Here is a 13,625-nt window from a genome sequence, read left to right on the forward strand (position 1 = left end):
TTATCTCATGTTTTCGATATTCACTGCTTATTTATTTATTAATATTTCTCTTGTATTTGCACAAATTGTTGTATTTTGCATATTGGTTGTTCTTTTGTCCTGAAGGGTGCAGTCTATCATTGATTCGATGATGGTTCTTAGATCTACTGACTATGCCCACTCCAAAATGAATCTCATATATGTACTTTGATAATAAATTTACTTTAAACTTTGAAGCTGTGCAGTTACAATTTTCCCCGCGGAATGTTGACTAGCAGGCAAAGCATCTGATTCAAGATCGTTTGAATAACGCACAGGTTCATTTATTTCATTTACTTGTGGGTAAATTACAAGCTCCCGCCAGTGGTTGGAGCTTGGACACTTCCTTCTTAATGCTAATATCCTGGATAGTGTTGAGCCCTGAGTGGGAGAGGGGTTTTTAATCAGCATTTTCTGTATGATCTTCATGTCCTGAGAGATAGAATCGGATCTCTTAATCCTGGGTCGAGGAAGAGAGTTGGGGTCTGTGTAACAAGGAGAAGGCGTCCGACTGGGGCTGGGTGTGGGTCCAGTCGCGCAAAGACAATGGCCGGCCGAAGCCAGTTCTGAAGCCGGGCTCCGGGGTGGGTTTTCCCCTGACGGAGGGGAGGGGCGGGGCGGGGCGGGGCGGACGTCAGTGTCCGGGGGAGGGGGCGGAGTTTGCCGCTATCGCACGGGGAAGGGGGAGGGGCGGCAGTGTGACGCTCGGTGAGCGAGAGCCGAGTCAGAGGGAGCGTAGAGACTGGAGTTGAGTGGTAGCGCACGGAGCGCGTCGGATCACGTCCCAGGGGATTCTTGGCGAGAGGGTGAGAGTGAGAAGCGGATACAATGGCGGTGCTGGACCTGGCTCTTCAGGGCCTCTCCATTTTCGGACTGATCCTCTTCATTATCCTGTGGCTTATGCACTTCATGTCCATCATCTACGGGTAAGGCAGGGCCTCAAGGCCTGGGGTGGGGGCTGCTCTCTGTGACTGTTGAGGCGTGGGGGTGTTCCCATCACTCCCATTTGGCTGCATGGGCCGAGGGCCTCTTTTCACTCCTCATTAATGATACACCAACATAGTTTGCTTGGGGCCTACTGCGAATGTGGGCCACTTTAACTCTTTAATTTATTGTTTCCATCCCTTTTGTGTGAAGAGAACCCCCTTCCTTTAGATGAGGGTGTCAAGGACACATGTTCTGTATATTTATCAACTCGTATCTTTCTCTAAAGCCATTCTATCGGTAGGCTTTTTAAAGGAAGCCGGGTCTCATCAAGAGCACGTTGGTCGTTTTAAATAAAACATTTCTACACCGGTCTTTTTAAAATAGTATATTCATTCTTTTACGTTTGAACTAGGTATTTTCCTTGAATTGTATAAACTAGTATTTGGAAAGATCGTGGAATTAAAGAGAACCGTGGGGGTTCTTAAAATTCTTCCATTACTTCCGCCCGTGTTTTGCATAATATGTAACTGACCGGCTTTAATATTTTACGTTTCAGAAGATCCATTCTATATGCAACCAGTTAAAAGAACGGTTAAAAGTTTTTGTTATAATTTTCCGAGATAATTTGGTTGTATTTAAATCCTCTTTACTATGGATCATATTATCCGAAGTAACTGACTGAACATAAACTATGTCTTACGTGTGGTAGTAATATTATGATGGGAATAATACAAAGCAGTTCTCCCTCGGACAGTCCAACTCCATCATATAGCAAGGGAAAATCTACATTTGTTGAAAATCCAAGCAGCATACAAAGTGCTGGAGGAACTCAGTAGGCCAGATGGCATTTACGGAGAAGAGTCCATGTTTCTTTTTCCCATGGCGTTCTGTCCTCTCCTGTCAGATTCCCCCTTCTCCAACCCTATATCTCTTTCACCAATCAACTTCCCAGCTCCCACTCCTAGTTTTACCCATCACCTTGTGTTTCTTCTTCCCCTTCCAACCTACTTAGCCTGACTCCTCATCTTTTTTTCTCCAGTCCAGATGAAGGGTCTTGGTTCAAAATGTTGACTGTACTCTTTTCTATAGATGCTGCCAGGCCTGCTGAGTTCCTCCAGCATTTTGTGTGTGTTCCATCATTTAGTAGTTATTTTTCCAATTATTCTCTCCACTATTATTGGGAAACATATCATGTAGTCTTGACATGGAGTTCATGTGTTTGGCAAAAGTTATGGAAAATCAATTGTATTAAAAGGAGATTTTGTTTGTAATTCCAAGATGAGGCCAGGATTCTGAGTGTTGGTAGTGGAAGTGATATTTTATTTTTGTCCCCATACCACTCCCCTCCCCCACATCCACAAGGGTAGATAATACATTCTCATTCTTAGGCAATCTTTAAATAGTTTGGGAATCTTTAGTGTCTTCAGTTTTATGCAGTCATGTTTCCAAAAATTACCACAAGATGTAATTTTTTTTCCCTAGGATAAAATTGTTTGGTCAACAATATAGCTACTCGTGTTGGATCATGTTGGATATTGTTCAATTTAATAACTTTGTGAGATTTGACAGCTAGCCAACATACCCAAAAGATGACTAATGTGCAGGTAGGGGCTGTAGAGTAGTGAGGAATTGATGCCTCAAGAAAGGAAGGGAATGGTGGGCTCTGTATTTGGTTCTCAATAGGGGCTGTACTATAACAACTTTGTTATAGTTGCATTGCAAAACTATTACTTTAAGCAATTCTGCATGTTTTCATCTCCAAACTCTGGAATTTGCTCCCCTTATATTCAAAATGGATTTCAACCACGACCAACTGCAGTTGAAATGCCACAAAGATTACTTTAAATTTCGCAAACACGAGGAATTCTGCAGATACTGGAAATTCAAGCAACACGCATCAAAGTTGCTCGTGAACGCAGCATGCCAGGCAGCATCTCTAGGAAGACGTACAGTCGTCGTTTCAGGCGAAGGGTCTCTGCCTGAAACGTCAGTCTTGACGAAGGGTCTCGGCCTGAAACGTCGACTGTACCTCTTCCTATAGATGCTGCCTGGCCTGCTGCGTTCACCTGCAATTTTGATGTGTGTTACTTTAAATTTCTATCAGCCTTCCCCTGAGAACCTGCTAAGGGCTCGGTAAAAGACTGCATCTGCCTTCTATACTTTGCTGGTAGAGTCACTCAAAGCCACCTCTTTGAAAGTCTGAAAATAGATTCACCAATTATAATGCTACAATACAGTTATTAGAACTCCTTTAATGGCAAAAATCTGGCAGAAATGGAGAGAGACGATTAATTTTCAAAAGGATACTGGTATATATGGTAAAATTCTGAAACAGTTGATGTGAGAATATTGTTATTTCCAATGTGCATGAGGATTTTATTGACTTTGCCACAGAAAGTCACTGTGATTTTTAATTTTTGAATAACCGTAGAACAGGTACTACACTGAACAGGCCTTTTACTTTTAGCCCAAGGTGTTATGTTGATTTTGATGCCATTTTAAACTGAAAACCCTCCTGTGAGTCACCTATATTCCTCCATACTCAGGCAATGAAAAATGACATTCTATTAGCTTTCTTAATTTCTTCTTATGAATCCTGATCTAGGGCACCCAGTTCCTTCCATATCTCAGAACTTCTCACCATTTATTTTCTTTCTCCTGTCAAAGTGGATATTTTCATGCTTTCCCACATTATACTCTATCTGACAGAACTTTGTCCTGTTAATTAGCTATCTATGCTCTTTTGTAATCTCATATTGTCTTCACAACTTTCCTGTCTATATTGACATTTTTTGCCTTCCCCCAGATTACTACATCAATGGTTTCAAAAATTGAAGCCGCGCTACTGAACCTTCATTGCACCTTACCAATTAGAATAAGACAACATATGCCTCTGTCCGTCTAGCCCGACTGTCTTCTTGCCATATTAGTATTTTCCCTCCTACACATGGAGTGCTTATTTTCCTCAAATCATTGACGTGCTGTTAATTTTTCAAACAACTCCAATAAATTGATCAAACATGATTTTCTTTTCACAAAACTGTGTTGACTTTGACACATTGAATTTTTCTAAATGCCTTGCTCTGCAAATGCTAAATTGTTTAACAATTTTGCTATGTATTCTTGCCAGTTCATTTTAGCTAGATCTGTTTTCATGCCATCACAATTGTTTTGACTTAAGGTTAAAATATTAGTGTCGGAAACATTCTCCCTCAGTGAATGTAAATCTTGGGAAGTTTAAGACTTCAGGACATGGCATTAAATTTCAGATAACCAGTTTTTATGTGAAATTGCTAATATATGAATAAACAAATAGAGCCGCATAAAACTGCAGATTTTCATCGTTCTGTTTTGCATCATCTGGGCACAATCCACATGTTGTGCTGGAAGTATGTTTCCTTTCCCCAGAGGCACATTTCTTCCATTGGCCTCGACACTTTTAATAGGGAGCAGATGACAGCATATGGGCGTAGATGTATTCCAAAATTTGTGCAGCAGTTCTCAAACCTTAAAACCATCTACTTGAAACAGACTCCTGATTTGTACTCCTTTGGCCATCCTAAGCAATCATTAACTCCACTGTTGGTGCATGTGTGTACCATCTACAAAGTGTGCTGCAGTCACACTCTCTGGTTGCTGTACTGCTTTTAACCTCCAGCTCTGAAAGTTACAGTAGGTGCACAGGATTATATCAAGTTGCACACATTCTAATTTGGGAATATCCTTTATTGCCACAGGGTCTAAATCCTGAACCCTTCTCACCAAAGACAATAAAGGGTGTACCTCAGAAGGAATATAGTGACTCATGATGGCAGCTCACCACCACTTTCAAAATGATAAGTAGGGCTGAACAATAACTGCTGGCGTTGTAGCTGATGCCCAGGTTATGAAAAGAGCATTTAAAGTGAATTTAATGCAGAACGGTTTCACCAAGCTGAACTATCAGTCATATGGTGCAGACCCAGGACCTTAAATGGCTACTGCCAGCTTTTTCTTAAAATTTCAGCTGTAGAAAAGTATTTTTTCTTATCTTTCATCATAGATCTATATACCTGATGTAGTTATTTAAAATATCAAGTCGTTTAGCTAAAAAATTAAGGATGAGATCATACACCGGAGGAGGTCTTAAAATCGTACAGTAGTTTAGTTGTCATGGGTTGATAATTCAGAAGCCTGAAGCAAGGGATGAGAATTTGAATTCCATCATGAAATATAAGGGATGTAGTTAGATAAATAATATAACTTTAAAAAAATACTTGTATTAGCTATAGTGTTGATGAACCACATTGTTTTAATGCTTTGTAGGAAATATGTTATGCTTACTTGGCTCTGGTACACAGGCAACTGCAGACCTACAGTATAGAAATGACATTGAGACTCAAATGTCATTCATACTTGCTAGTATGCCCATGTCCTATGGATACACAAATTTTCACAGTGCATTTATTCTTCTAATGAAAAATCAAATGTTATTCTGTTCTGTTTATTATATTTCATACTTTAAAACTTTTCTTTGTGGCTCTTAATTAGTTGAAAGTTGTCGTCACTGTTTAACTTGAGATACTTGAAAGGGCACATCACATTTACAGCTAGTGGTTGGGAAAATTTTAATTGGCAGTGTTCAAAAAACTAATTGAAGCATTCTTTTTGATTAGGCAAGATTCTGGTTTCACTTATTGAGAAAGAGATTCACTTACTATGCTTTCTTGCTTCCCTTTTTTTTGGTGCATTTTCTTGAATGTGGGCTGGAATAGCTGAAGAACCAATTTACTCTATATTCTCTGAATTTGCCTATGTTGAACATTGGTGTCAAACCAATATTCACAACCAATCTTCAAGATGCTGCAGAATACCACAGCTCTCCTTTTAAAATGACCTGCATTTTGACTTGAAATGAATGAAATCATGACAGTTTTAATAACATCTGTTTTATTAAAAAATATTTTGTGCTGAAATTCTTTCTACAGAATCTTGCCTCATTAAGACATTAATTGGATCTCATTTGAATTAGTTTTGAAAGTACTGGTCGAAGAATGCTAAGAAATTTCTGAAAGAACTGCTGGAGGAACTCAGTAAACCAAACAGCATATGTGGAGGCAAAAGTAGTGGGGAGTGGGAAGATAAAGACAGAGACTTAAATGGAATGCTGAGCCAAATAAGGGAGTGATGTGGTGAGCTTGTGGCAGGAGGAGAAACAAGTGTGGCACTTCTTATGGTTATAAGTGAAGATGCCAGAATAGAGTAGGATGGGCAGATCAGGGAGTCGTGGAGAGAGCAGTGCTTGAGGAAAGCAGAAAGGTGGGAAGGGGAGTGGAAGATGGGAAGTATGATTGCATTGCAGCTGCCAAAAATGGTGTTGGCTGATATTTTGGATGCAGAAGCTAGTGTGGATAGAGGTGAGGACTAAGGGAGCTCTATCGGGATATCAGTGCAGGCGTTCATTTCGCTAGCAACATTCTTGCTGGTGAAGCGAAGTGTAAGAATATTGACCATTTAGGTTTGGATACCTAGGGCAGGCTTAAAGGTATTCTGAAGCAATGGTGTACAGGGCATCCTAGGTAATACAGGTTCCTTTTTTAATAGATGTTCAGAAGTTAGAAAATATACTGAAACCACCACAGTATTTTAATGAAGTTGCATCAATAACAAGAACACTTAAAATGGAGAGCAAAAAAAAACTAGTTATGCTTACAGGAACAAGCATGTATATGTCAGTCTTTTGAATTTAATGATATAGGAGCTCCCTTGTGTATACAGATATCCATAAGTCAAGTGCTCTTAACCTATAAAGAATGTATCTAAAGTTTTAAAAGGGGCTCCTGTTATGTGTGTGATTTTTGTAATCCACATTTTCAAATATATACTCAGAGGCCACTTTATTAGGTACAGTAGTAGAATTTATTGTGGTCTTCCGCTGCTGTATCCCATCCACTTCAGGGTTTCACATGTGTTCAGAGATGCTCTTCTGCACACTGCTGGGACGGATGGTTCTTTGAGTTACCTTTGCCTTCCTGTCAACTTGAACAAGTCTGGTTATTCCCTCTCATTAACAAGGCATTTTTGCCCACAGGATGTCTTTTTGTTTTTTTTTGCACGAAACTCTAGAGACTGTTAAGTGTGAAAATCCTAGGAAATCAGCTGAGATGCTTAAACCACCCTATTGGGCACCAACATTCATTCCATGGTCAGAGTCATTTAGATATTTCTTCCTCATACTGATGTTTGATCTAAACAACAAATGAACTTGTTGACCATGTTTGTATGCTTTTATGTTTTGAGTTGTTGCCACACAATTGGCAGTTTAGATATTTGTATTAGGTATGAGCAGGTGTATGTAATAAAGTGGCTTTTGAGTGTATACATCAAATCACCAAACACTAGGTTAACTGATATCCATGGGCAATGGGAAACGTCTGCTGCATGAGAAATGTTAAAAAAAAATTTCTGTACATCGCACAGTATGTATAAATCTTTAAATAAGTTGCTTAACTATATGTTATCTTCTTATCCTTTTAAATAAAAGCTGCTTTACACTAATTCTATACTTTAAATTGTAGTAATGTAGGTATAGCAGAAATAAATGTATTTATTACATGGCGCCAGATCTTCAGGGCATGTTGTTAATTATCTGTTTACAGCTGTATTGCCCTTAAGCATAATAATAAATTTAAAATATTATTTTCATGGATTCTTTTTACAATACTTGACATATAATTTACATTTTGGGTACTTTCTGCATTTGCTTAATATTCTTAGATATTTTTACTTGTTTATGGGAAGTCTGAATGTATAAATACCAGAAAAACAAAAATTGATTGTACACTTATTTTGCTTCCATATGGCATGGTGATAGGAGACATGAGCATATGTTGCAAAATTAAAAAAAAACTAAAGTGTTTAGGAGGAATTTATCAATTAATGGCAAAATTCCTTGACACGCAGTGAGTTTTTATTTTCTAGTTTCTTTTGTGTTCATTTTTTGTTAATTAGTGTATGTTGTTTTAAAAGTTCTAAATATAATCCAGTACATTGCAGAATGAACTTCCCGAGAGTTTTGGTGTGCTTTTAGGCTGTTGGTGCTGTGGGGTTATGAGAAAATCTGTTATGCTATAAAATGACACATTCAGCATTTTACTTTACACTGCCTGGGAAGGAAATCTATCTAGTGTTTTGGATATATTGTGTTATTCTACTGCTTTGGAATTTAGTTTCATTTGAGTATGTTTGAATATAACGTAAAACCAAACATTTGTTACCTAGAAAATTTCTAGTTTTTTTTTGGGGGTGTGGGGGAAGCACTTTGCTGAGCATGCATTGCTTGACACCTCCAACTGGTGCAGTATACGGTTGCAAAAAATATCTGGCTGCCTGCAGTTACTGTAAAACAGTGAATGTCAAATATGCTAGTCTCATTCAAAATAAATGCAGTTGGTGCGTATGGAGCATTAATATTTTAGAAATTGAAATATTCTTTCAGTATAAAAATTATACTGAGTAAAGTGATAATTCTTAAACCACAATGTACTTCTATATATTTTTTGAAACATAACATTTTGATTTGCCAAAATGTATAGTTTAAGCCTTAAGCATTTAAAAGTGTTGTCAGAGTGGATGACCATATGTTTACTGAAGCAACCTAATATAAAAACCCTACATACCTGCAAAAGAATGATTCTTTATTTAGATTTGTCATTTTCTTTTCCTGTTACTTGTCTTTCTTATGCACAGAATTTTTAACCCCTTGATGACATTTTTGAATCTTTTTAACAGCAAGCTAGGAAGCTTTATTTTGCTTTACTGCAGTGACTTGTAGAAGGGGCCGACTGGAGGAGCAAGTTCATAAAATGTCAAGAAGCATACTTGCACTGTGATTAAATTATAGCAATCGCTTAGTGTTCATTATGCTTTATAATGCAGGTGTGGTCTGGAAATAACCTATTATCAACCTTCCTACAATGGAAAGACTATCATGAGTAGTAAATGTCAACTTTAATTTGTTAAGAATAAGTGGGAATATATATAATTGAAAGCCAATAATATGATGCATGCTGTAAACCTGGTGACCTCATTCTTCTCTTCATACTTTCAATAGAAGGTTTTTTAAAAGATTGGAAATCCAGTCGTTTTAACAAAAAACTATTTCAATTCCATTTTGTTTTCAGAATAATTTAAATTAATCCTTAAAATGAAAGGTGTTCATTGATTACTGAAAAAGGTCATAAGTTTTTTTTGTGCATGCCTCAAGATTCCTTATCAGTCTGTGTTAATAAACCAGCAGATCAGGAAGTCCCAATTTATGAGCACCCTTACATTTGAATTAGCGCCCATAGTATTAAATTCAACTAGTATCTTTTGTCCCTATTTTTAGTAAATATTCTTTCTCATCAGTTCTACGTGTTTTTGATTTCGCACATCAATCACATTGCTGTGTGGAGGTATGGTTGCCATATTGAGAAATATTTGTGTTTTCCAACCCAAGGACAAAATTGTCTGGTGAATATGTTTTTAAAAAAATGGAACCCATTTGTAGACCGGGGCAGACTGTATATTATAAGACTATTGATATAAAATGCACTTTGTAATCTTGAAGTTGTAAAATAACCACTCATTGGCAATTATCTCCTGAGGTAACTTGTAAAGACAATGAGTAAGATATTTGTACTCACCAAAGAGATTAAAAATAATTAGATTAGATTCAACTTTATTGTCATTGTGCCGAGTACAGATACAAAGCCGATGAAATGCAGTTAGCATCTAACCGGAAATGCAAAGAATAGTGTTATTTACAAAATAGCTGCGAATAAAAAGTAAGTGCTACAGCACACAAATAAAAAAGTACTGAGACAGTACAATATGGGTGCAATACTGCTTAGCGCTGTGATGTGAGGATCAGCAGGGTCACAGCCTCAGGGAAGAAGCTCTTCCTGTGCCTGCTGGTGTGGGAGCGGAGGCTCCTGTAGCACCTACCAGATGGGAGGAGAGTAAAAAGTCCATGGTTAGGGTGAGATGCATCCCTGATAATGCTTTTCGCCCTGCCCAGGCAGCATTTATGGTAGATGTTCTCAATGGTGGGCAATTGGGTGCCGATAATCCGCTGGGCAGTTTTCACCGCACGCTGGAGTGCTTTGCGGTCCAATATGAGACAATTGCCATACCACAATGAGATGCAGTTGGTGAGTATGCTCTCAATGGTACAGTGGTAAAAGTCCATCAGTATCCTGGGACAGAGGTGAGCTTTCTTGATGCTCCGCAGGAAATAAAGGTGCTGTTGCGCCTTTTTGATCAGGATGGAGGAGTTCAGGGACCAGGTGAGATCCTTGGAAATGTGGACTCCACGGAATTTGAAGCTTCATACATGCTCTACTACAGTTCCATTGATGTAGATGGGGACATGAGTGTAGCTCCTAGCATGCCTGAAGTCCACAATGATCTCCTTGGTCTTCTGGGTGTTAAGGGCCAGGTTGTTGTTGGCACACCACGTGGCCAGGTGCTGAACCTCGCCCCTGTAGGCCGTCTCGTCATCCCCTCTGATCAGGCCAACCACCGTGGTGTCGTCTGCAAACTTGATTATGGAGTTAGAACCATGTACAGGAACGCAGTCATAGGTGAAAAGAGAGTACAAAAGAGGACTCATCACACAGCCTTGAGGCACGCCAGTGTTCTGGGTGAGAGTGGAGGAGGAGAGGTTGTCTAACTTAACTGATTGGGATCTGTTATTCAGAAAGTCCAAGGTTCAATTGCAGAGGGATACGCTGATACCAATCTGGCGAAGTTTGGGGATCACAGTATTGAATGCAGTACTAAAGTCAATGAACAGCATTCTGATGTAAGAGTTGGGGCTGTCCAGGTGAGTCAGGGCAGAGTGAAGTGCTGTGGAGATGGCGTCCTCTGTTGACCTGTTGGTGTGATAGGCAAATTGATGGGGGTCCAGGGTAGTGGGCAGACAGGATTTCAGATGTGATAGAACCAGTCTCTCAAAGCACTTTGCAATGATGGAGGTGAGTGCAACTGGGCGGAAGTCATTCAGGCCACTGGCAGTGGAATGCTTCAGCACTGGCATGATGGTGGCGATCTTGAAGCTTGTGGGGCAGGGGCCAGGGACAGATTAAAAATGTCTGTGAAGACCCCGGCCAACTGCTCTGCACAGACTCTGAGCACAGGGCCAGGTATTCCATCCGGACCAGCTGCCTTCCATACATTCATCCTGCTCAGGGTGGAGCAAACATCGGAGGTGGAAAGAGAGAGAGGCAGTTCACCAGGTGGGAGATCAGCTTTGAGGGTGACCTCCTTGTTCTCTCGGTCAAAGCGAGCGTAGAAGTAATTGAGCTCATTGGGAGGGAAACAGAGCTGGAAGGGGGCACAGTACTAGGAGGTTTGAAGTCTGTAATGACCTGTATGTCATGCCACATGCGTCGGGGGTCCGAGGAGTTAAAATGCTCCTCGATTCTCTGTTTGTATGTGTGTTTAGCCTGAGAGATTCTCCTGCTCAGCTTGGCCCTGACTGAGCTGTCAGTCTCCCGGTCTCCAGAACTGAAGGCTGAATCTCTGGCTTTGAGCAGGAGGTGAACTTCTCTGTTCATCCATGGTTTTGATTGGGGAAAACTTTTATTTGTTTTTGTGATGTCATTCTATCTACACACTTGTTGATGTGCTCAAGGACGGAGTTGGTATATAAATCAATGTTAATCCGAGAGTCTGTGGTGGCATGGGCAGCAAATACGCTCCAGTCTGTGTGCTGGAATTGGTGCTGAAGAGCAGAGTCAGCACCCTCCAGCCAGATCTTAATAGTCTTCATGCAACACACATCAAAGTTGCTGGTGAACGCAGCAGGCCAGGCAGCATCTCTTGGAAGAGGTACAGTCGACATTTCGGGCTGAGACCCTTTGTCAGGACTAACTGAAAGAAGAGCTATAGTAAGAGATTTGAAAGTGGGAGGGGGATGGGGAGATCCGAAATGATAGGAGAAGACAGGAGGGGGAGGGATGGAGCCCAGAGCTGGGCAGTTGATTGGCAAAAGGGATATGAGAGGATCATGGGACAGGAGGCCCAGGGAGAAGGAAAAGGGGGAGGGGGGGAAAAACCCAGAGGATGGGCAAGGGGTATAGTCAGAGCGACAGAGGGAGAAAAAGGAGAGAGAAAGAAAGAATGTGTGTATATAAATAAATAATGGATGGGGTATGAGGGGGAGGTGGGGCATTAGTGGAAGTTGGAGAAGTCAGTGTTCATGCCATCAGGTTGTCTTCATTGTGGGTTTCACACATTTAATGACCGGGAAATACTTGAGGAGCAGAAACAATGAAAGATGGTCGGACTGTCCCAGGTGGAGGAGGATAGTGGCTTTGTAAGTGTCAGCCACATTTGTGTAGACATGATCTAAGGTTTTATTTCCCATTGTGGTGCATGATACATTTTGGTAAAATCTTGGAAGCACGGTATGTAGGTTACAATGATTAAAGTCCCCAGTGACAATAAAGGCTCCGTCTAGATGCAATGTCTGCAGCTTGCTAATAGCAGCACTGAGGTCTTTCATGGCTACTTTAGGATTAGCATCTGGTGGGACATAAACTGCGACAGCAGTGATGCATGTAAACTCTCGTGGTTAATAAAAAGGTCTGCACTTAATAATCAGGTATTCCAGGTCAGCAGAGCAATAAGTGTCAGCAATGGTAGAGTTAGTACACCATGATCGATTCATGTAGATACATAAACCACCTCCCCTACTTTTACCTGTCGCTGTTGCAGCTCTGTCAGCCCTGAAGACCATGCGCCCTTCCAGTTCCACCACGTTTTTTGAGACATCACTGTTTAGCCACGTCTCCGTAAAAAACATGACGTTGCAATCCATAAGCCTTCTTTGTGTGAGGGTCCAAGTTCTTAGTTCGTCAGGGACTGAACATTGGCGAGGAAGATGCTAGGTAGTGCTGGCCGGTGTGGATTTAGCCTTAGCCTCCACGCTTCCCACATCTTTGTTTACGGTCTCAGTGCTGGGCCCTTCTAGTCGGAGCGAGTTGAATGCAGGTCCGCGGTGTCCTTACTAAGTCCAGAGGTGGTTGGTCGAAGTTGAATGGATAGTCCAAAACTGTGTTGGTGCATCGATAGTTAATGTCCAAAAGTGACTGTTTGCTGTAAGAGTATTTCGCATAGCCAAATCGAGGGAACACGAAGGAAACAAGCAGATATATTAACACTTTTTCGAAATCTGGTAAGGCACTGAGCCTTGCGATACACAAACGCCACCATCGGGGCAACTTTATTTAAGGAATCAAGGGATCTGAGGATAACAATGAAAAGTCTAGGTATGATTTAATTGTGAAGGCTCAAGATAACTTCAGCGGTTGAATTATTAGATCCCTTTCGCTCTTGCTGTGCACACAATAGAAGGATGAAAATTATGCCACCTATAATTATTAAAAATTCACAAATTCAGCTGTTTGGAAGTGTTCAGTGAAATTAACTCAAGTGCTTGTCAGAATTAAGAAACCTTTCATGTACCCTTCTGGATCGATTTTTCCACCTCTAGCATAGGTTCTTATTGCTGCCACTGTGCTATTTTGGTTTGGTTTAGCACAAATTTTCATTTTAAATTTCATTCTTTTCAATCCACCTTTCCACTCTCTTCGAGAATTCTTGGCTGTTTGCTCCTGCATTATGGCCTCTAGTACACCCCCAAACTTCATTTT

General features: G+C 40.5%; 1 protein-coding gene across 1 annotated transcript in view; it reads left to right on the plus strand.

Annotated features, from left to right (window-relative positions):
* Nucleotides 1-715: 715 nt before the first annotated feature.
* Nucleotides 716-13,625, plus strand: part of ugcg (UDP-glucose ceramide glucosyltransferase) — a 65,714-nt gene continuing 52,804 nt past the window's right edge. The window contains exon 1 of the mRNA XM_072258164.1: nt 716-944. Within this exon, the coding sequence (XP_072114265.1) occupies nt 847-944 (98 nt within the window). The 5' untranslated portion in view covers nt 716-846. The remainder of the gene's footprint in view (nt 945-13,625) is intronic.

This window comes from Mobula birostris, chromosome 5 (genome assembly GCF_030028105.1).
Source record: "Mobula birostris isolate sMobBir1 chromosome 5, sMobBir1.hap1, whole genome shotgun sequence".
In the NCBI taxonomy this organism is placed as follows: domain Eukaryota; kingdom Metazoa; phylum Chordata; class Chondrichthyes; order Myliobatiformes; family Myliobatidae; genus Mobula; species Mobula birostris.